This window comes from Dermacentor andersoni, chromosome 4 (assembly GCF_023375885.2).
Source record: "Dermacentor andersoni chromosome 4, qqDerAnde1_hic_scaffold, whole genome shotgun sequence".
Lineage (NCBI taxonomy): Eukaryota > Metazoa > Arthropoda > Arachnida > Ixodida > Ixodidae > Dermacentor > Dermacentor andersoni.
This window is the reverse complement of record NC_092817.1, coordinates 191,586,308-191,609,827: the sequence shown is the minus strand read 5'-3', so window position 1 is coordinate 191,609,827 and position 23,520 is coordinate 191,586,308. Positions and strand designations below refer to the sequence as shown.

General features: G+C 47.6%; 1 protein-coding gene across 4 annotated transcripts in view; it reads left to right on the top strand.

Annotated features, from left to right (window-relative positions):
- Window positions 1-23,520, top strand: part of LOC126530447 (alpha-crystallin B chain) — a 66,541-nt gene that overhangs the window by 26,094 nt on the left and 16,927 nt on the right. For 3 of the 4 annotated variants that reach the window (XM_050177727.3, XM_055070603.2, XM_050177728.3), the window contains exons 2-4: window positions 10,396-10,758; window positions 16,398-16,574; window positions 20,346-20,542. In XM_050177727.3, the coding sequence (XP_050033684.1) occupies window positions 10,507-10,758; window positions 16,398-16,574; window positions 20,346-20,542 (626 nt within the window). In that variant the 5' untranslated portion in view covers window positions 10,396-10,506. The remainder of the gene's footprint in view (window positions 1-10,395; window positions 10,759-16,397; window positions 16,575-20,345; window positions 20,543-23,520) is intronic. The other variant, XM_050177729.3, reaches the window with a different exon arrangement.

Sequence of the window (23,520 nt, the reverse complement as noted above, 5' to 3'; positions counted from 1 at the left end):
ACTCTGCAGTGTCTCGAGTGGACGAGTGTGCCCATCCAGCCGTGGGACGCGCTCCAGCGTTGAACCGTCGAGATCGCGTTCGACCTTCGTCGACCCAGGACACTTGGGCGAAAATAAAAGGGAAAACGAAAACGAGCAACAAAAAGAAGACGCGCCTGCACAGCGGCAGCGTGGAATGTGTGCGGCACATTCCGCCGCGCCTGCACGCTTTTCCCCATAACTCGCCACTCGGGGAGCTCGCGGCGGCGGCCATCAGCCCGCGCGCACGGCCCGTCCGTCATCGAGTTCCCAGAGCCGCGGCGGGTTTCGCATGCCGCGCGCGATTTGTTTATTTGCATACCTGTCTCCGCGCCTCGTCTGCACGCGAGGGCGAAGCGGATGCGCGTCGCGTCGGCGTGCCTGCTTGCTTGCGTCCGCACATATGCGCGGCACCGCCGTGTTCGGTGCGCAGTCCGAGGCCCCGTGGGGGTCGTTGGCACTGCGGTGCCGGCCTCGGCTCGAGCGAGCCGTAGCGCAACTGCCGCTGGGTTTCGTGGAGTGACACGACTCTCTCGTCGTACGAAGTATACGCGTCTGTCGTAGCGAGCGCTTATGGCTGCGTAACTGAGGAGTTCACGTAGCGCGCCGACTGAAGGGCACGTCCTGTATGGAAGGCCGTAGCGACTGCGAGCAACGAAATTTGTGGATAATCGTGGCGAAACAGTGCAACTTCTTGCAAAGTTAGCGTAATAACACGCCGAGTGTGAAGTAACAGCTTGGCAGAACGGCTGAAGATTTGCATTATTGCAGAATTGTTGCACGCTTGAAAAGCAAAGCGCTTAATCCATAAGTGACAGTAACGGAACAAGGAATTTCGCTTGAGCTAACGTTTTGACTCGCCAACACGAAAGAAGCCCCCCTTTCGCTTATTCGCACACAATGATAGTATTTCGTTATAACCGTTGGATTCGCGGTCACATTAGAGGGCTTCTTTGTCACCTCCGTCCGACACTTTGGTGTGTTTCTACACGTGATTTTTTCGCGTTCCTTATGGCGTCGCGATGCTCGCTACTCCGCCGTAGAAACGCAAGCCGCGCCGAGTTTCAACGTTGAGCGCTTGCCCAAGTAGTCGGCGAGAAAGGGAAATTCTGGGGATATTCTGTGGGATATCTCGAGCTCGTAAATTGCAGCGATCATCACGAGTGCAGTATGTCGTGGCAGCGGACCTAAACGGTCAGGTATGCAACGACCAGTGGAGTTGCACGATGGGGAAAGAAGCGCAGGAACGTCTGCGTCGCGGCCGCACACATGTTTGGGAGCGCTTTTTAATTGAGCCGATGAGGCGTGCTTGCACCGGAACATGGCGAAAGAACGAGAACACGAGAGTGTGAGGACATCCAATGAAGTGCACGCCCTCACCGCATGTCGCTTCGGTCTCATAGCAGCGCTGCTTCGCACGATTGCCTTCGGTGAAATCAATATTTGTGCCACGCCAAGTATGTGCCGCCTATTCGCGATGGGTCTCCTCACAAGTACTGCACGGTGCCTTCCTTCCGACTGAAAGAGCCACTTAAAGCTGTGGTTTCTCGCGAGGGCACGCCGAGCTTCCGCCGCGTGTCCTCGATAAAAGCTCGCGGCTGTGGCAGAAGCTGTCGTCTGCCCGACTGTGGACACCAGGGATGGTGTGGACTTTTCGTGCCGGTCAAACACAGCCGAACCCTTGTGTAAAGGCTCATGTTCACATGGCACGGCGCGGACGTACAGGCTTTCCTTGGTGTCCTCGCGTCTCCGTGAGCCTGCGTCTCTCGGCTGCTGTTCTTCAAGCGTCGCCAACGCCTGAATCTGAAAACGCGAGTGTGCTTTCGCAACGTCGCGTCCCAGTAGTGCAGTGTTTCCCAATTCCCAACTGAAAGGTAAACACTACAGCAGCGCATATACGGCGGCCGCTGTGTGTGTATAACCGGTGTCTGGCGGCGAGTGCCTCGTGCCAGTGTTTGTCTTGGACGACGACGTCCTCCGGCAGCTTGCGCGCGCCTCCCTCCACGTGACGTTTATGACGGTGCGCGAAGCAGCTGCAGCACGCTCCTTCGCGGTGCAGTAGCGGCGGCGGCGACATTGGCAACGCCTCTTCCAGAGAGGAGATTCCCGATATTTTGGTTGGCTACAGTAACCCTCGAGTAGCGCCTGATTATAGGCTCGTTGGGCCAACCAATCATCAATGGACCTTCTCGTATATGCAAGTTCAGCGTGTCTGTCATCTCTTGTGCCGTTCAAGAAACTGTTTCTTCGCCAAAATTTGTACCGACCGACCGACCGAAAGTAGCAGATTGTTGGTCTATTCTTTTGATTCGTATGCAAAACAACCAGCTAGCTAAAGAGGATAGCACGGCCAAAGGGACATCAGCGGCGCTTTCTTGTCCTTTACCGCTGGATTTTTTAAAATCAAACTAACTCGTCCAACATACTGTCCTTTGAGTAGGCCTGTGATCTGCCCACCTAGACTATAACGGGCATTCCTGCTTGAACTTTGACGCGCACTATATACTTCATCCAGAAAGCGGGGCTACCTTGGAACAAACGGTGAAACAGCAAGAAACAGCCTACCATACCAGAAAGAGCAGTATATCTATGCACAAATGTGGGCTGATTGAAACTGGTCGGACTCTGTACTTTCTTCTCATTTGCTGTGCTCTTCTGAGGGGTTTCTTTCTGCGGAACCCCGAGCGCTGGAAATGTCATAGAGGCGCACTAAGATTTGGCTCCGCGCACATTGGAGGAAAATGAGGAAGCGAGGGGAACAGTGGCAGCACCGTGGCCCGGAGGAAGCCATCGATAGACGGACGGCGAACACACAGCGGCTGCCGCGCGGGCTCTGGCCGTCAGAAGCCTCCAAGCTGCTTCGCGACGCGAACACAAATATACACGACGGGACATCTGCGACGTCGATCGAATCTGGCGAGCAGACGTGATTTACGCGTCGATGTCTGCGACGTGCCGGCTCTTGCATGCCGAGTGTCGTTTGTGGATTGGAGGTGCTCTCGAAACGGCGAGTGCAACGCTTCTTATACAGACGAACCACAGTTTCCGTCTTGCGCCAATGCGCGAGATGGCGCATCGGCGTCCGCGCGATCGGCGGTGACCATGTGCACTGCAGGAGGTAATCTGTTTCCGCAACGTCTCGCTCGCGTGCGTCTGCGTTGCCGAAAGGAATGTGGATGCGCGTGGCCACGGCAGGCTGCTGCATGGCGGATGCCTTTCGACCCGCCATTCCCAATCTCCGCAAACGAGCCTTTGATGGGACCGAGCGTCCCATCGAATTCGTGAACAAAGAAAAGGAAGAGAAGCTTTCGCATAGTCCAAGTTCGCGCTATTCCGTATTTCGCAGCTGTCGACCATGTTCGAAGCAGTCGAAGCTGCCGCCAGCGTGCAGATCGAATTCGAAGCGGCCGCTATTCCAGGAAGGAGCCCGTCCGTTTGAGTTCGTTCCTTCGTTCGGGGGTGTGGCCACACGCGGCGTTGCTTTGGCTGTATAGCCGTTACGCGTTAGGTTCCAACATCACGAAACGGAACGGGACCTACGTATACGAGCGTTGGCGAATTCCGTCCCCATCAGCCGCTTCGGTGAGGGGATGTACAACCCGCGACCCCGTGTTCTGCAACGGGACGCCGCTTACTGCCACGGTTCTTTGGACGCGGCCACGGGGCTATTAGGAGGAGGCCTTTGTATAAGCTCGGTCTCTCCTTGTTCTTCGCGACCAGCACTTCTGAACGCTGTACCACCGACGTGCACGGCACACCACCCGTTGGGTGATCCCAGACTTGGAATGGAGGGGCGGTCAGATGGGCTGACTGCACATTCTGCCTTCGTCAGCGCACGAATTCTCTGCCCAAGCCCGAGTCCTATAAGTCTTGAGCCAGAACAAGTGCCGGCATATTTTTGCTTTTCTTTGGGCGGGGAGGGGTTGTCGCCAGGATCCGGCCATTGCGGCACAGTGCGCCGTATCTGTTGTCGACGGCTGACCGAATTAATAGCGTGTGCGTCCGGTACTGGAACCGAACCCTCCCGTACGGCTGCTGCACGACGCAGTATTCTACACCTTTGTGAAACGAGCGCCCTGCAAGGTTGAGAGTGTAGTAATGGAGACCTGCGGGATACCTACATAGCGTCGTTCGACGACTTACCGCGAGTGGCATTTTCCTAACCGTTCGCAGATTTTACTCGCGGTTAAAACCCTTCGTGCCTAGGCGCTCGCTGCCGTGCTCTCGGCTGTTTGGCCGTGTCGCCGGGGTGCAGTGCACGTCCGTGGAGCGTAACAAGCAGGGCTGCCCAGTGGTGGGGAGACGGCCGTCGGCGCCCAGCCAAGGCAGGGACGAGGACGCGCCCCGGGGCGCGGCACTCGGTTCTGGTCTTGCCGTGGCGCGGCGGACCGAGACGGCGTCGCGCGTGGGTGGGCGCGAGGCGCGATTGCGCGCGCAGCGCAGGAGGGAGGGAGCTACCGAGGAGGAGACCCAGGCGATGCTCCCACGGCGCGACCAGGGAATGCGCGAGGAGACGCATTCTGCGTGGCGCCGAATTCAATTTGAAAGCGGTGGTATCGCGGCATTGTGGGCCTTAGCTATACAACACAAACGGGGGGAGGGGGGGGGGGGGGCTGTTCCTTTTGTGTCTCCGCTCCCAGCTTCGATCGACGGGTACTACTTGTTTTCTTCTTTTTCCTATTTGCTGCGTGTCTGCGTTCCTCTTCGCTCTGCTTGCGCATTGCTGTCCCTCGGGTGTTCACTAGGATTTATGGTAGGCTTTGTGCTCCGCTGCGGAAAGGCGCTCAGCGGGTTGCTTGAACCAGTGCTTGCGGCCTGACCGCGCAGCGATCCTTCGATAGGGGGAGCTTTCCCTTTCCTCCTCGCGGTGGTCCCGCTGTGCTTACGGTTCAGCTGCGGCACACGAGTCCGCGTTTCCTGCTTTAATTGGAGACTGCTGCGTTCTTCTAGTGGTCACCGAACGGGGAACACGCGAATTGCAAGAACGTTGCAGGAACTTACGTGTCATCCAGTCGTGTCCTGAGAGGCGACAGCTGTTGAAAGTGCCTCGAGGAGAAGGCAAACTTCCAAGGGTGCGCTAGTGGGCCGAACGTGTGTATCAAAATAAGGGTGCCAAAAAGTGGCGTCGTCGTCACCTTCCGCACCGCGTGCATTGTCGAAACGTCTGAAAATGTGTGTCCCCGGTTTTCTTACGAACTGCGTACACGAGGCTCTCTCCTGATCTGTCGATGTCTGTCGGACGAGCGGACCGCAGCACAGCTTGGAAGCGCATCGAACAGTCCTGTTTGGTGACGCGGTTGTGCACCCGTTGTGTGCAGTATTTGAGCTGTGGCAGTGGTTATGGGTGGAACCTTATATCGCAACAGGTTACATGCAGTCGCGATTGCGCTGCTGCGGTGCTTTGTGTGATACGTTTCGCGCATCGAGTAACGTTCGTTGGCACCCTCTTCTGACCCAGCACGGCAGCGGTTGATTGACGATGCGATGTTTATAGACGAATCTAGGCTTTGAGATACGTACATGCTTATAGATACGTTTAGATACATGTGGGCTTTGAGGGAAAACGTAGTGGAGAGCTCCGTAATCGACCACCGGGGTGTTCGTCAATGGGAGGCGCAGCCGCGAAGCACACGGCGCTCTTGCGTCCCCTTTACCCGTAATGGAATGCAGTCGAATGTGGGGTATTAAACGCGGCGTGGAATTTAATTGCGCTCAGCAGCTGTACACAGCGTCAGGTGACGAAGAGGTGACGTAATGGCGGTCAACAGCGATTCACCGGAGCTAACAAGTGCACGACGCACGGCCGAGAGCGCGCGCTCAGGGGCGCAGCTGCGTTTGCGCGCAGACCTCGACACGGATGCGCAAGAGGGCGTGTCGCGCTGTCGGATTGATCCGGGGCCACGAGGAGCGAGGCGGCCTGGTATTAATTCAGCTCTCTTCAATAGAGGATCGTAGCAGGGGCGACCGCTCCCTTCCCTCCGGGGCCGACCACTCTGTAATAAGTAAACTAAGCACTGGTTTCGCAATAACAGAAGGATGTTTGCGTAGGTAAAATGACGTCCCGCCGCGTCCCCCCACGCTCAAGACGCACTTGCGGAGCCCCTGACCGCTTTGCGCCTAGGTCGCCCTTTCCACGCGTTCTCCAAATTAGATCCACTGATTGGCTTTCCCGCACAGCTCGCGTACTACGTGGTTGAGCACTCTGCACTCTGAAGTGCGATACCGTGAGAACAATACGAATGCGTTATTCGCATTTATGTCGGTTTGTCCCGGGCACCCGTGCAAAGCCGCAAAGAGGCATTACTGTCCGTTCCACGGGGGCTTGCGGACCGAGCCTGGGTCCCAGGGTACGGCTGTAACGGCTAGCCGCCATAGACGAACGTAAGAAGGAACTCTCGTTACATTCAAGCAAACACTGTGTATCGATCTCCGTTTCAGCCTGGAGTACAACGAGGTAGTTCGCGCATGTGAATTCAAGCTGGTGCGTACGTAACTTATGAAAGTGAGAGAGAGATCTCTACGATAAGTGGGCACTGTGCGGCCAGTCGCGCCGTACTGGCTTTTGCGACACCGCCGGTTCCCGGCGTCTCTGACGAACGTCCGTCTGCCGTCTCGCCGAGAAAGAAAGCACGGAGGGAAGGAATGAGCTCCCTGGCGCCGCTTTCGAGCCGTGGCCTGCCCTCGCGGGTGCCCCCGCCCTCTCTTTCCAATGTCTGCCGCGCTTATCTCGTCAAGGCCGCTGTTTCGATCGCGGGTCCATGTGCTTTACGAGAGCGGCGCGGACCTCTTGGATACGAGCGGGGTTAGAGGCGCGCGTATGCCTCGCGGCATCCGGGGAATTACCGCCGGCGTACGCTCTGCGATGCTGCTCGTCGTCTGTGCCGCTCGTCACTTCGCTGTTTTTGCTCTTCGTGTTTTACACGCCTGCGCTTAATGCGTCCGCGGGCTCGCCCGAATGCGCGGCGTACGCGGGGTGCGTGACTCGTCGCGTAATAAGCATATCCCGCCGTTTCGATCAGCCTCGTTCCCTCGAATCCGCCACTGCCGCCCACGCCATGCGGTCGCGCCACCTGTTAGTAAGTGTCCCCCGTTACGTAAGCGGGCTGCTTTCGAAACACAATTTACGGCCTGCGTGCGCAAGGACGATTTCAGGACGACTCCGTCTCTCGACGCGCTCACACCCCGATACTGCGGGGGCGCCACGCGCATTGATAAACCCTGTATTTGGAAACGTACAGCGCAGCGTATAAATTAACACGATTATAGCTACAATCGAAGATGACGTTGTCAAACTAACCGCGCATATACTTTGCATGAAAGTGGAAACAAGCCAACATTATGTTAACGTGTTAAAATGTTTCTCATTCGTCCTTTTAAAACACTAGCACATTTCTTGATGGACTTTTGTACATTATAAACTGTGTTCGGCAGGTTGCCATTTGATTGTAGGGTGATAATGCATCATTCTATAATTTCTCGTTATGTGTTACATCACAAATCGTTTCTTCGGAGTCGACATCAGTCCTACTGGATGGCGGTTAAGGTTAACTGTTTCGTTAAAGCACAATAAAAACATTGAAAGGAACGAAATACACTGATGCGAACACAATGTAAACCATGCCAGGGTCACGTCTTGTTCAGAAAGGCTTAAAGGGTCCTGCAATGCCGTTTTGGGGCCACCACATTTGCTCTGGATCTATTCTGAGCACGTCATAGAATACAGTGTATAAAAGAAGAATCGTGAAAATTGACTATCCCACGCAAACCCAAGTTATCGGCCAGAGTTAAGTGAGAGCTATCCACAACTCGACGTCATACGGTGCCAACAATGGCAGCAGGGCATTTGCGGAAGTCGGCATGTCACGGTTGTCAAGCCTGCTCAGCCTCTGATATTCTAAAAACGTTCCTTCTGATGGCGTTCCATCTATAGTTCCATCTCGTTCGTTGCATGGCCTCCGCCACCACACAGCCACAGTGCGGTCTAATCTCGGAGGCCATGGCGTCACTTTTACGGTTACAACAGCTTCCGCCAGGCGGCCGTTGGCGCACGAAAGTGCTAGAGTTACTGTATATGCTAAGTCGATGCTACCTAAGGTAGCATATACAGTAACTCCACAAAGTACTCGGCATCTGATGCGTTATTTCGATGGTTGCAACACCTTGCCCGTAGCTCTGCAATACCTAAAGTCGTTGTGAAATGTAATGCCATAGCTTTTTTCACAGTACTATCAGCATTGTGCCAACGTAAAACGCACATTACACCAAGCGCATTTTTGTTTTGTTTTTGTCGATTCAGCCGAGTTTCCCAGCACCTTGTGTACCTATTCACGGTGCAGTGCACCTAGGCCTTCGATTCCCCGAGGTGCAGCGGTGCACCCCCATGCTCGATTGAAAAGGGTGCAAGGCAAGATGCCACCATGGTGCAGCGCACCCTTGAACCTTGCGGCGTGAGTGGGTGCAGCCCGGCACACCATAACTAGCACCGCCTGCACCTTTTCGTTCGTGCACTTTTAAGCAACTGTATAAGCTTTCGGTCTTGCCACACAGCAATAATCGTCATCTGTCTTGCTTGTGTTTCCTTTCTCAAAAACACTAAACTCGCTACTTTCCTGTCGAGAATGCTATGTCATGCTGATAATGCGCATGCCATTCGTGACTGCCGGGCTCGCAGCGTTAAAGAAAGGAAATGCGGGCAAGACAGATGACCATTATCATCGTGGGGCAAGGTATGACCCAAAGGGTGTAATTTTGTTTTAGGGTGTGGTGCCGTGCACCTTTTCTGAGTCGAACAAACTTTTCTTACACCAATCATTATACAGCAACACTCTAACACGTCACAGCCTGTCTGTAAAGTACACAAGATCGCCTCATCAAGGCGATGCCATCGGTGCCGCTCAACAAGCTTTCCCTGGTGCGTTGCAGGGCGCCTTTAAATCGGCCTGAACATTGTGAAAAAAAAAAAAAAAGTCTTTCAGCTTACGTATCTTCTGAATGCCTTCTGCATATGCTCGTAAATGTTGGCTCGAGTAGTCCATCTAAGCTGAACTAGCTTGCCTGGTCGATAAGTCTAGAGTTGGGTACTACAAAGGCACACAGTGTTCATAATTTGCACTTTCTTACTTTGTGATGTTTCTCCATTAACACTTTTATTGCAATAGCAATTGTGTGATCACTACAAGTGAATTTTTGCCGCCAGCATCGCTGTGGGGTTCCTCATAAAGTCCAAATGCGATAAGACCACACACTGTATGCTGAGTGCTAGGGAAAGCATGCGAGGGTGAGCCGAGAAGGATGGTGTCTTGATGTGCACCGTCCTGCCGTGCGCCTATGTTGGAGGTCACGTGATAAAAGTGCGCGCAAGGGGATGGGGCGTGTTGAGCAGGCGGTAACGTACGTGATCAAGCGCACGCTGGGAGGGAGGGCAGATGAGTGCCTTTCTCCTCTGGCCCGGCCGTGGCTGCGTATGGCTGTCCGCGTGGCTGAGCACATCGCAGCCCGTGTGAACATGCTCGTTGTTATCAAGTCTGGAACTATGAGCACGTTGATGTCACCTTGGGAAACCTCACTTATGCAGATAATTAGATGAATAATGGAAATAGGTTATAATCACATTCATTTATTGGCACTGTAGCATAGCTGATGAAACAGCTATGATTCATACAGTATAATGTTCACTGTGATTTACTATTGCGCAGTCTACGTTCAAGATGCTAAGTTTATGTATATATCCCAAATTTCAGGTGAGAATTTCAGTTGTAGATGCCATTAATTCATGTAATAGAAACATCGGCCCTTGTGTAGTGCTTCAGCAGTTGCACTTAAAATTTGTTAATTCTAGCGCCCACTGACATTGTCGTCCTGAAAGTTAAAGATTTGGGCAAGAAGTTAGCAATAGCCTTTGGGGAGTAACAAGAGGAATAGTGTCGGAACAAAAGAAAAGGAATGAGATTCTAGACAGTTATTATAGCTGACTTTATAAGGTTATTACTGCAGCTGTTACACAATGTGGATAACGATAGACACTTTATAATTTGTTTGTCCATTATATTCACAGCTAGCTGTTATAGAAAGCATTGCCATATAGAAATCATTTAGTTTTGTCACATATTTATCAAAACTATCCAGCGGCCAAAATAATTACTTGAGCAGTACCCCTCCCCGGTCCCACTTCCGCACGCATATACACAGACACACGATCATATGCCCTTGGACGAGATTTCAGGGCAGACGTAACCCAAGAGGGCTGATAACTATGAGTATCAAGAGTTACTAGGAAGCTTTTTTCTTTTTTTAAGTTCAGCATTTGTAAAGGGTGCCCGTCGTGTAGAACCTACTCTCTGGTTGCTCATTTACGTTTTATTGCACATCTGCTTGCAGGAGCTGTAGCGAGGGCAGTGTAAGTGAACACACCCAGGACCGCCTTTCCCGCCGCCACCAAAAGCAGTGACTTCTGCCCCAGCTGCCGAAAGCGGGACAACACATAGAGAGATGGCCCCCGAACGCCGTGTGCCCATCCAGAAGTCCGACCTCAGCATCCTGGACAATGAGTTCAGCTCGATCCGGGAGCGTTTCGAGGCCGAGATGCGCAAGATGGAGGAGGAGATGTCGCGCTTCCGCTCCCAGCTCATGGACCACGAGCGTGACTTCTTCTCCAAGAGCTCTGCGCCGCTCCAGGTGGGTGCAGGCATGGCGGCCGGGCCCGTCCCCCCCGGTGGTGCCTCTGGTGCTATGCAGCCTGCTGTGAGTGCATGGCTTTTGGCATGCCGCTTTCTTTCTCTCCTTTTCTTCCTCTTGATCTGCTTGTCTGCCTTGAAAACTAGTGGAAAGGGAAGAGTGCATGTGGGCGCAAAGATTCTAGGGAGTTTCTCCAAAGGGAGGAAGGGTGGTGCTGCAGTATGCTGCAACTGTATACAGGAGGGAAAATCTGTACATTGGCACACAAGGCAGCGCGTTGCTATTTGAGGCCAGAGATGGCTGGCTCAGGACAAAAACATACCAGAGCAAATATTTGCAGCACGATGAAGCATGTGTCTGCTGCAGAAAAAAATGACTTGGGAGTATTGTAATGGCATGCCAAGATATTCACCCAGGGAGAACTGTAGGCGATGTGCACTTTCCAGAAACTTTGGGGATTCAAAGTGAATGGAAGTATTACCTGGTCAGCAGTTAAGATATACAAAAGAGGTTTAAGTATCAGTGGAATCAAAAGTAGGGAAGAGATTGATAGAACTAGTTATTACAGGCATGGTTAACTACGATATAGAGATAGAGGTTTTAATGAAGAAAAGATCAAGGAGAGATAGGCAAAATGGTAGATTGCTATAGTTGTAGTAGAGCCTGATTAAACCAAGCGGTCTAGGTGATGGTTTGTTGAAGAGTAAAATAAACCTTTCTTTTGTGCTTCAGTTTACATTTACATCTAAATTTCCTGTTGATTTCGCAAACTTATTTGAGTGCCGTATCCAGTGGGCTATATGATAATGGCATATCATTAGACACAATTTACGTTTGCATAAAAATGAATGCCTGTGATAGTCTGTAAACGATTTATAGTGAAATGTTAAAGATTGTCATTTTCCTGAAAGTCAAAGGAAGCTGCAAAGGAAACCCAAACGAGTTTCTCAGAAAGGAAAATTCAGTTCAAGAAAAGCTTGTTCTGGTCTGGAGATCAAACCTGGCACCAACACCTTTCCAAGGCTGAACTAACGTGCCATATTTTTTCATATAGAACTATGTGTTGCTTATGCCATGCACCTGTAAGAAATTCTGGCAAGAATATTTAAAAAATCTGAGGATGTAAGGTGCACATACAGCAATAAGAAACGGCATTTATATATATATTAAATGTGCCTGGGTACAATCGTCGGTGGAAAGTAAAATTATTGAGACAGTATTCTTCTTTGCATATAGCTATCACCTGCTTCATTTGTGCTTCAGTTTAAGCATGGTACGATATCACGACAATATGAAACGCGTTCGTACGTGTATTTTGCTTTCGTTTATGGCGTTTTGGTAATCAAACATGCCTATAAATGTGGCTTCACAGTACCGTTAAATGCATAGCCATGATGGTGCACTCAAAGGTAAAGTTGATGTTATGCCTGTATTTGCTCTTTTTACTTGGATTTTGGTGCGTTTTATGCATCCGAAATGCAGTTCCTTAATGGCACAATGCAATTGTACTCCTGCTGTCATTGCTTCTGCAATATGTTTTTGCATGTCAACGCTGCAGCACACGTACTTTATTTTAGAGCGACTTGCTGTAACTACGTAAGCCTGGGCATTTTTCGTCTGACTAGTTGCTTTGTTGCACATATTCTAAAGGCATGAGAGCTGTGCCAGTGTTCTTTTTGTTTTTCAATTTCACACAATTCACACAACACTTGAGTTGGAAGAGATATGGCCACTGTGCAAATGTCACGTGAGCCTATCCTTTGCTTTCTGCTTCGCATGAACTTATGCCTCTTTGCTTGGCAGTCACATGTAAGCTCTGGACACCATCTCACTTTTCCTGCTTGCTCACCCGCAGCCGGGGCTCTCCTTGTTGTGATATTGCATGTTGTGATGTTCATGTTCGCTTTTCCTTAACTTGACCAGAAGTGCTGTAATTCTGCAAGGGCCTGTACAGAAGGAAAACAAGAGGTTTACATTGGGTTTCTCTAATGTGTTCATACAAATAGGCTAGTTTTTGTTTTTCAAGGTTATCTATGGCTGATGTTTTTATGGTTCAAGCTTACTTCTTGCTGGTGTTTTAAAAGAACAAGGCTTCTCCCGCGGATTGCGAGGAGTTAGGACTCAAGGCTGTTGCTGTTGTATCCACTTCCCTCTCGTAAGAATGTCATGCTTGGTATTGAAAACAAGCTCAGTCATAGCCTTCTGCAGGTTGGTTTCAGTTAAACGATCAGCCAACCGTTGTCGGGTCTACATATAGAAATTATGTTAACAAATTTTAGAATGTAGTTTTTTTTTTGCCAACAAAAGCAAATTCAAACTTACTTTCTTGACAAAAAAAAATATTGTTTTACCTAGAAAATGATCTCAATATTTTTTATGCCTCAGCCCACCATCTGCAAACTGCAAATTACTGGCACTTTCCCAAATTATTACAGGAATTGTTTTCACACTGTAACCAAAATAAGTTTTCTCATTGCTATTAACTGAAAGTTTGCCTGGCCAGAATAATTATAATCTTGTTGGGAGCTTCAGATGTAGAAAAAGAAAATTGCAAATATAGCACAAAGTTAATTTTGTCTCACATTTCCACTTTTTACATCAAATAACAAATCTAGGGGGCTGCAACTTCTTGCACACTTCAAACTGTTGTCTTAATTGACACCAAAATTTATTCTTCCAGACGATTTCTTTCCTTTACAAAATGGATGTCCAATCAACAGTGTTTATGACTAACTGGAAATTTTAAAAAAATTTGCTCTATAAAAGAAAACCCACTTTTATTTCTTTCAAAATTTTCCTAGTGAATATAAGGCATACAACCTATCAATTCATGAATTAATATGTTGCTTTTTGTTGTAAGTCTATGTGATATAGTGGAACAAATATGAGCCATGTTGCGCAATTCCAATTGTTGGTGGAAGTGTGCTTTGTGGTTTCCTTAGCTTTTCGAAATGAATGGCCTTCGTGTAAAGTTAATATCGTGCCCTTTCAAGGAGAAAGCCTGGTAAACAGTACCTTCAATAATTTAGCAGCTGCAGTATGCAATATAAACACAAAAAAAGGTCTTTGCATGCACAAATTTTGGTGTGTTTCATTGTTTCTATATGCTTTGCCTTTGCCACAGTACACCAGGACAGCTGGTCTACTCTGAATGTGAGAACAAAAAAGGCGCTTTCACTCTCTTTTTTTTTTTGCTCAGGGACAGGAAACATTCAGCCGGAAGCTATGGTTCACATTAGGCTATTTATTCGGCTACGAAACGTTTCCTACATGGAGAACCTCAGGACTATCATCCTTGAACGAACAAATCATTACAGAGAACGAATGACTGGTTTTCTTTAGCTCAGAATTTTCAACTGCATATTTATCGCTCTTCCCACTTACACCTGAACGTACAAGTCCTGTTCCAACTACTCTGCCACATATGCCACGACTGAATGCCATGGACAGGGTGGAAGTGAGTGCCAGGCACCTTGCTTTTTTTTTCTTAACTCTTTCAAGCTTTCTTCAGGAAGACGGATTAACTTCGCATTGGGTAATTTATCACCGAGTCCTTCCACGAGCTCTCGTGCAGTTTTAATTATAGACGTTGCCAGACCTCGGAGGCTGTAATGGGTTTCATGGTGGTTGATGACACCGCCAAATCCGTCACATGCATTCTTGCCATGTCCCCTCTCGGAGAACAGCCGTTTTGTTGACGCGAACTTGCTGTGTGAGGTTCGTGTGATAAAGCTGTCTGCACGCAGCGATGCCCAGCTCCATTGGTGGTCTTTTGAGCTGGCCCATGCGAGCTGAAAAAAGGGCAAGGCAGGGAGCAAAACGCGGGCGCTTTGTGTTACAGCCTGACAGAGGTAAAGGAAATGTTGTGTTTGTTGGTGCCACGTAACTGTGCACGCAACTATACGTATGCTACGAACACAGACGAACACAACACCTGCCGCCCATTATCAGAAGGGCCATCAGTTCTGGAGAGCACCATAGCAGGTGCCACCACTGGCATGCCATCATGCAACGAACATACTAAAGTGTCGCGTAACTGCAACCACAAGCCACAAAGTTGGCTGAATGCGCCAGGAATCGAACCTGGCCGCGGTGGTATAAACCTTGTGAGGGGAGACGCCAAAAACGAGCACGGTGCTGGGGTCGCACGTGTGCTATTTCCATCAAAGCGCTGGCTATGCTGGATGTGAGATTGCAGAAATGCCCAATGCACGATGGTGTTTCATTTTGTATTTGGAGGCTATTGCGAGGTTTTGGTGCAGTTGCTGTTTATATCACTATCAGCGTTTTCTCACTACAAAAGGGAAGCATTTTTACTAAAGGCTAGAATATCTTTAAGCAGCCTTGGAAGCTGTAATGCATGCCTCCAGCCACAACTGAAATTACAAGAAATGGGTCGTATTTGTTTCGCTATATCATGTGCACTTGCAGCAAAAATCAAAGTACTATTTCATGAATTGATTGGGCACGTCTTAGATTCACTGGAAGCATTTTGAAAGAAATAGAAAGCGAGGTTTCTCTCCTACAATTTAAAAAAATTTCCATGTAGTAATAAACATGGTTCAATGGGCGCAGCTTTGTACAGGAAGGAAAACGGCAGGAAGGATAAACTTTGTCATCAATTTAGACAGCAGTTTAGTATAGGAGTGCGAAAGATTTCAGCCTCTTGGGTTTGTCATTTGATGTAACAGGAAGTGTGGAAATGTGAGCCAAACTGAAGCTTGTGCTACCTTTGTAATTTTTTTTTTTCACCATCTGAAGCTCTCAACATGACCACATGTATTCTGGCCAGGAGAACTTTCAGTTACTATAATTGAAAAAGCATATTTTGGTTACAGAGTGAAAACTATTCCTGTAATAATTTGGGAAAGTGCCAATAATTCACAGTTTGGGAATGGTGGCCCAAAGCATAAGAAATGTTGGGATCCTTTTCCGGGTAAAATAATTTTTTGTTGAGAAAGTAAGCTTGAATTTGCTTTTACTGCCACAAAACCTACATCATAATTTTTTTTACTGAATTCAAAAATGCCGTCCCGACATAATTGGCTGTTCTTATAACTGAAACCAGGCTGCATATTTCGTGCCTGCCAGATCCTGCTGAAATCATGTAGGGAAGTGGCTATCATTTGAGTTGTGCCTATGAAGTGTCTGCCGTGATTTTTTCCTATTTCTTGTGCTTCCTGCTTATCCCTCCCCCCCTCCCTCCCGGTCCACCTGGAAAAAAGAGAAGTGGACTCTAAATACCTAGTAGTAGTAACAGTTCAAATGTGGATGTTGTACTTGTAGTTGGTTTTCAACACTAAATTGCCTGTTGCTGCCTCCAACCACCTCTCAGAACCAGCATTGCTTCCCGAGCAAAGACAATTTTCTCCTGTTGCCATTACCTGATATGTGGTCGGATAGCTTGGTGCTCTCATGGTTTGTTGTTACCCTGCCTTAAGTATGTTGTCTCTCACCTCATGTGGATCAATGGCACACTTTGAGACGACACCTGGGTCAATCTGGCAGGCACTGAAGTAGGTTGGAGGCTATGGTTCTCGTCATTGGTTTTTTTGCTTACTTGAACTAAAGTTAGAAATGAAGTTATTTGCATGACTTCAGTAAGGCATCTTTTGGTTTCTACGGTGATGCACTCGAAAGGAGACAGGATTGCACTGATGTCTGACTTCGCTGCGCTGTGCCATTTCACTCCCTTGGGAGAGCAGGGATCGGGCCAGCTGCCGCCAGGCATGGGTGCGGCCAGCAAGACCTGGCTGGACAGCATGAACTCGCCGCTCATTCAGGATGCCGAGGACGGAACCAAGCAGCTCAAGCTGCGCTTCGATGTCTCCCAGTACGCACCCGAAGAGATTGTCGTCAAGACCATCGACAACAGGCTGCAGGTGGGTGCAGGGCGTTTCAGTGACCGTCGCCTTTCTCGCAAGTAAAGGCTGCAAAATCTTGAGCTTGAGCAGGGAGCCAGAAATGAAGAATGGACACTGGTGACACAGTCCATCTCAGCATCGGCTTTGCTGGCTCAGTGCCCTGTTGCTGAGTGCATTCTCATGGAGGTGGAATACAGTTGAACCTCGATATAACGGATGTGGAAATAACGAAGTAAATAAGAAATTGTCTTATATGTTTACAAAGAATATTAGATATATAGAAACTATTTTTCGTCAGATGCAACTTCGTTATAATGAAATTGGACAGTATAAAAATGCTCTGGTACTCAAGGTGTGTGTTAAGTATGGTGGTTTTCCAGGTGACTTGACGCATGGGCTCTGTTTCAACAGCTCCTTGCAGCAGAGCCAAGGCTGCCCGACCTGCGAGTGTAGATTCTGGCGCAGTGAAATGTAGTGCTGCATTTCGAAACGTGTTGCACGACTAAATGGTCTTGACAAGTGGACTTGTTGGCAGATGTTTACTTGGAAGCTCCTCTGTAGGTCACAGGGCAGTTTATTGTGCAATTTCGTTTCGTCTCCTAATAAAATATTTATTGAGGCTCCATGATACTTAGAGTTCTCCACTTGGTAGAATGAAAGTGTGCAAAGAACAAGAATATTAGTACAGCGCAGCCGTATAGGCATAATTTGCGCTTAAATATTACGAACAGTTAATTGCTTTGACAGTGGCTAAATTCATACGTGTAGTCGGCACAGCCACAGCACTGTGGAGGACTCTTTCCTGCGTAGTGCTTCGTCCTTCGCTAAAATGTCGTCCGCAGACTTGTTTGTGTGGCATCGTTCCAAGCTGCTCTTCTATGTGAAAGGAAAAAATAAGCTGGCATTGAGCATGCTCGAAGCAGTGCACAACGAGTGCGGCAAACGTCCACAAAGTCTAATGCAAGAAATGGCTGCACTTACAAATGTCAGCAACCACACCATGTAAAAGTAGATGTTACAAGGGGGATCACGAGATGGTGCCACCATCCTGTGCGACATGCAGGCCTAGTGCTCCTCTTGAACAGTCCGCTTTCACTGTCTCTGCAATCCTCCTTCTCCTCTGTATCTCAAAATATTTTGAAGATGCACGCCTATTTGGTGTCAGAGCGAATACGGAATTTTCTACCGCTGCTATCGCAACAGCTGACCTTGCTGCATAGTTGCAGTCTTCGTAGATGCTGCCACCAGCTGCAGTGCAGCATTCTCCGCTAGCAGAGAACAGGGTTGGAAGGACACTTTTAAGATGTGTTTGCCCTCCTGGTTGGTCGAAAAAGCCTGTAACTTCCACAGTGCTGCACGGAACTACTGAAACAGAGTACAACAAGGGTATGATGGTTCCAGCAATGGGAATAAACGCGAGCACAAGTAGAGAAGGAGGAGCACACAGGATGAACACTGCACTTAAGACTAAGTTTTAATATGATAGAAAGTCCCGCAGATTGCGGCCGCGCATGCGAGAAAAACAAGCAAGAAAAAAAAAAATCAATCAACAGCAAGGAGTACCATATGCTCAGCGTGGTGTCTTTAGTGTGGTTTAAGAACTCAAAAGTGTGTTGTGTATGTTAAATAACCTCACATCTTTAGGATTAATCATAAGCCCTCCGCAGTGTCTGTCATTAGCATACAGCATAGGAACATTAACTTTCCGAGTTACACGGCTAAGTACTATACTCGTTTGGCTGCTAATGTGCACCCCTGACCATGCTTGATATAATTCGTGCATATGAAAAGTGTGTGGGCTGATTGTGCCATCTAATCAAAGGGGAATAAACTAAAACATTATGGTCGGTTTAGTTTTTATGTGACAGATAGTGTCACAAAGCTTACTGACCGCGTCGGTGTTGCTCACATCTCTCATTTTCGGACATATTGATCTTGTAGAAATAAAGAAAGGATACTTTTAAAAGAATACTGTGTCAGTCTAAACTGATTCGATATCTCTCTTTGCTCTCCTTCTTCTAATGTCCACCACTAGATGATTCCGATTACAGGGAATAGGCGATGGGTAGATTACAAAAGTGCGGTTGGTTGTGCTAACTGCATTAACCAGACGATCTTGTGTTGGGGCCTGCATTACTGATGCACTCAGTATGCTTAATACATTCTGTGCGCAGTGAAGCAAAGTGAAGTGACTCAGTCAATGTTGCATTTCTTCTTTACCCAAAATTTTTGTTGGTACAACTTACACAGCAAAAAAACTTATGTGCAAGTATGTAAGAGTAGCAGCCGTAACAAGTCAATGGTGTGCTAAGTGCCGGATTATCTGTGAAACTGATGGGAAAATTCGCTGTTTTGGATAACCATAGCTCATATATGATGATTGTTCCTGCTTTTTAGCACCTTAGGCAGGCAGAGCTTGCCCTTACAGTTTCATATCTCGACCACAGAGGGCCTCACACCATGCTGGTAGCTTAATCAATGAGAGAGATTTTGATGAGAGATACAGTTTATTTGCCCATATGTGGTGGAAGTACACTAGACAAAAAGGGACCTCTCATCCTGAGCATTTCAAGGAACTGAAGTGTGAGCAGACAGATACAAAACAATAACAAGTAATTAGTACTAGAACAAAAATAAAATCAGCAACTCTGAATTCACGATTTCAAAGCACAATATAGTAAGCAATGTAGTAGCATGCTAAACAATATTTTATTGCATTTAGATAAAACAAATCCAAGGATATGGAATAAACACAGCAATTGGTCGTGCAATCTAGTAATTGAGCATTTGAATCATTTAAGCATGTTTGAGTAAAACAATTGAACGTGGAAAACTGCAACAGGAACTGAAAATCGTAGGTTAATCATTCGCCACTAAAGAAACAAAAGATAGGAAATTACATTTGAATGGTGATAAGCATGATATAGTTCTTATATCACAGGGTCCTTGCATCAGAATTCCACAGTTTGATGCCTAAAAAAGAAGGTATCAATTTCATCCGACAGGCAGAGCATTGAAAGCGACAGCAAAGTATTAGAGAACTACATGAACTAAGATTTGTTGTTTTATTGGCTGTATAAATTGCAGTCAAATTCAAATAATAATTAAATGGTGTCGTGTGTGCACAGGCAAACATGAAGAGATCTCACTCTCTGACCACAGACACTCGCTGTCACAACACTGGCAGGGTGAAGAGCACCAGCAGCGGGTAACAAACACTTTGTGCTACCTCTCACTTCAACGTGCCTCCGAAACTTGAGATTACGAGGCCACCAATGCTAGGCATGTGAGAAGACGGCACACGTCAAGCCACCAGCCATCTCAGTGCTGCCAAACTTTGCACCCAACACAGATTATGTACAACCAAGATAGGGTTACAGGAAGAGGTGCCCGCTTGCCTGCTTCCCCTAGCGCACGCTTGATCCCCCGTGCTCACTTGTCATATGTTCAATCTATGGCTCCTTTAGAACAGAGGGTAGTCCATTTTTACTGATGAACAATTAACTAGGCCCTAGCAGACGCCGTCAGAATCCACAACGTCATGGCCAGCTGGTGCGGGAACTTCAAGATTGCATTGTCACTCTTATTTACTTTTTGTGCCCTTTCTGGCTTGCCGAACCTCTTCCTGTGGTAAAGGTGGTATTTTTGGTATTGTAAAAGGGTAATTTACTAACCCAGGTGAAATCGTTTTTCTCTTTTAGGCCCCTTTAAGTGATTCTTAGGTCTTTTGAGGCTTTACAGCTGATGTCTGCGAGGCTTTACAGCTGTGGTACTGATCTTCAAATGCAGGTGCATGCCAAGCACGAGGAGAAGTCTGAGAACCGGTCAGTGTACCGGGAGTACAACCGAGAATTCCTTCTGCCCAAGGGAACCAACCCCGAGCACATCAAGTCACAGCTGTCCAAGGACGGTGTGCTCACAATAGAGGCCCCGCTGCCGGCCCTGGAGGCAGCCAACAAGGAGCGCAACATCCCCATCGACAAGAAGTAGAGTGCCTCTCTCTCTCTCACTCCCTCTTTCTCTCACTTCCCAACTCTTTGTTTCCTGTCCTCTTTGAGGAGTGTTCACGGGATTTGGTCTGCCTGAAGCTTACATGTGCCTCATAAAGTCGGTGCAGAGGCAATGAGGGTTATCGCATTTGCGATATCAGCCAGTGCGGGGTCGTTTCACACTAAGATCGTTCTGGTGTTTCCCCTACAGAACATTTCTGGTCTGCAGGATAGAAAAAAAAAAGGAATAGTGCCTTTGCTTCATACTCGGATTGGTATACTAGGGGTATGTAGGTACAGCAGTGCAAATGAGAAAATGGTCTAGGCAGCCTTGATCACTTAACCTGGTTTCACTACACGGATGCTTGATCGAGAGAGGCGAGGGTGTCTCCCTCTTTGACAAATAAAGAAAATTGTGTGTCAGAACTGCAAATAAAAATGTTTGTAAGTTTTTAAGAAGATTGTAAAAGTGTGAGATTTGTAAGCAACAGAATTTATTGTATGCATGACCCTCAAAAGCGTGCAAAGAGTTCACATGCCTTGTATAAAACTTATAAAGTTCCGCACACATTTTGCCAGGCTACTTCACAGACCTGGGTAAGGTATGGACATGTAGACCTGGCACTCAATTTCACACATTTCTTCAGGTTATGATAAGATGTTTGCCACACTGAGGCTTTTATATCTTCTCTAAAACTAGTTGTATTTACAGCTAGCGATCACTATTGTGTGTTTGCACAAAGAGAGGAGCTGCGTTGATAACTTCAGATGTGTCCTGAAGGCTCAAGGATGCAGTGTGCACAAGCTGTAAGCCACACAGATCCCGTACCTTTGGCTGCATCTCGCACTTGCACCTCTTCGTTATCTCTGCACTGTTGTTCCAATTAATTTTTATTTATTTTAGATACCCGCACCCTGTGCAGTTTTGAGATGAAGTGCTTTAAACCAAGAAGCGACAGGATCTGCTAGAGATGGCACGAAGGGACGTATGCCAGAGTTTGAAATTTGGGCTATGCTTTCCTCATGCATTGTGCAACAGAAGCGTTTGGAGAGGAAAGTGCTGCATTCTCACTGATTAACCGAGTTGGCACGGTTTACCCGTAAATTGGGCACAAAGAGTCTTGAGCGAGTGCTTGAACAGAAAACGGAAATGCACATCAACCAAGCTTCATGCAGCTTCGTATGTGTTGCAACTGCAATTGTTCATTGTTGCAGTGAGCGCTGCTTGGCATGTCTGCATGCATTGGCATGGCAGACACATTTCAGGTTAGTCTGTCCATCAGCTGCAACATGCAATCTGCTGGGGATCACCAGTCGGATACTAGTGTGTTGCGTACAGCTGTAGTCAACATTCGTTGCACCTGTTATATAGCTTTTGCTACAGGTGGTTTGCACTGACATCAATTCATGGCTACTGTGCTGGAGTGCTGCTGAGATGGTAGAAGGCTGTGCCTTTATCCAACAGGCTTATTTTTAACCTGTATCCTGTGGCACGGTGCACGCTGTGATTAGGACATGCTGTCTGTGATGTCTCATGGCAAGCTATCTGTAGCTGGCACAGATTTGTCACAAACTGATCTTCTGGCAACTACCAAAGCCTTTCAATGTGCAGCTATACAGAAAGATTTTTTGAGTATGCTCCTTCGATATTTTCTGTGCATAATGTAGTACTCTTTGACCAGGTATGCTTTTTTTTCATGTTTGAGAGTTATGTGACAGAAAAGAAAGCAGAAAGTTACCTTTTTTAGTTTGAAAGTCTTCTCTCACAGGTTATAGGGGAGAAAAAGAAGAATCTTTAGTGAAAGATGGTAGACCAGTGCAATTTCATGGGTTTAGCTCCTGCTTTGTCTTAATACTTTATATTGCTTCATTAGAGTACTCTATTTTGACAGTGCTTTATTGAAATATTCTAGTGCCTGGCAACCAAAGTGCGATGGCAGTGCAGCTGTGCTGCCTTGCCTGTTGTACATGTGCAGCTTCACTTACACTAAATGAAAACGAGCTGTACTTGGCTGCACACAAAGCAAGTTTGACATATTTGGCATAGTGCACGGTAAGCTATTTGGCCATCAGCAACATATTATGCCAAGAGGTGGCCAATTTTTACGTGAATAAGCCAGTCTTGCGATTTAGGGCCTCACAGCTGCCTCCAATTAAAAAGAAACCTGATTCCTCTGGCAACACGTTTAAGAAGTGGTTAAGAACAGCCATGTAATTGCCCCTGTGTTCACAGTGCATGCTGCTTATACATAAACGAACAAAATTTTGATGTCTTAGTCAAATAAATCATGACTTTTTTGCCTGCGTGGCTAGTGTAGGGGAGAATTGTGGTATTTAAATTTTGAAAGACAGGTACCTCTTATTGTGTTACGTTGTTTCACACTCGCTCTTGCATATACTGCAAGGTATTTCATGTGCCGAGTACAGTGCCTTTTCATTGAGCAAGTTTGAAGCTGCATGTGTTCAGGCGTCACTGTTTGCCACACTAGCAGTGCCATCCTACGAATTCTAGCTATGCATCGACAGCTGTGGGTTTTACATCTGCTCGCTTCCATATAGTACTTATTTTTAGAGAGGGCATAGTGGCATAGATGTATATGTCTGAACTGGCGAGGTTATAGGCAATGGTTGTGCTGGGTGCAATCTGAACAAATGCAAGCGTGGTGTTTGGTGTCTTTTTGAGGAAATGTCACATCCCAAGTGTGTGTTTTATTTAAAGGCTCTCCAGCTCTTTTACTGAGTACTATTTTATTTTATCTTGGCATTACCATGACAATCTTATTTTCTGACCTTCTTTTTTCCTCGGTGAGAGGGTGTGTTAAGAATGGCACACACAGAGAGTTGCTGCAATGCATGTTAGCTATGAATGTCTTTTATGGTTGGTAGTTTTTAGTATATTTTATTGGGTCATCAGTGTGGCTAGTTATTATAGTGTGTTCTTCTTTTGCTAAAATACAAGAAAGGGTGTCTGGCCC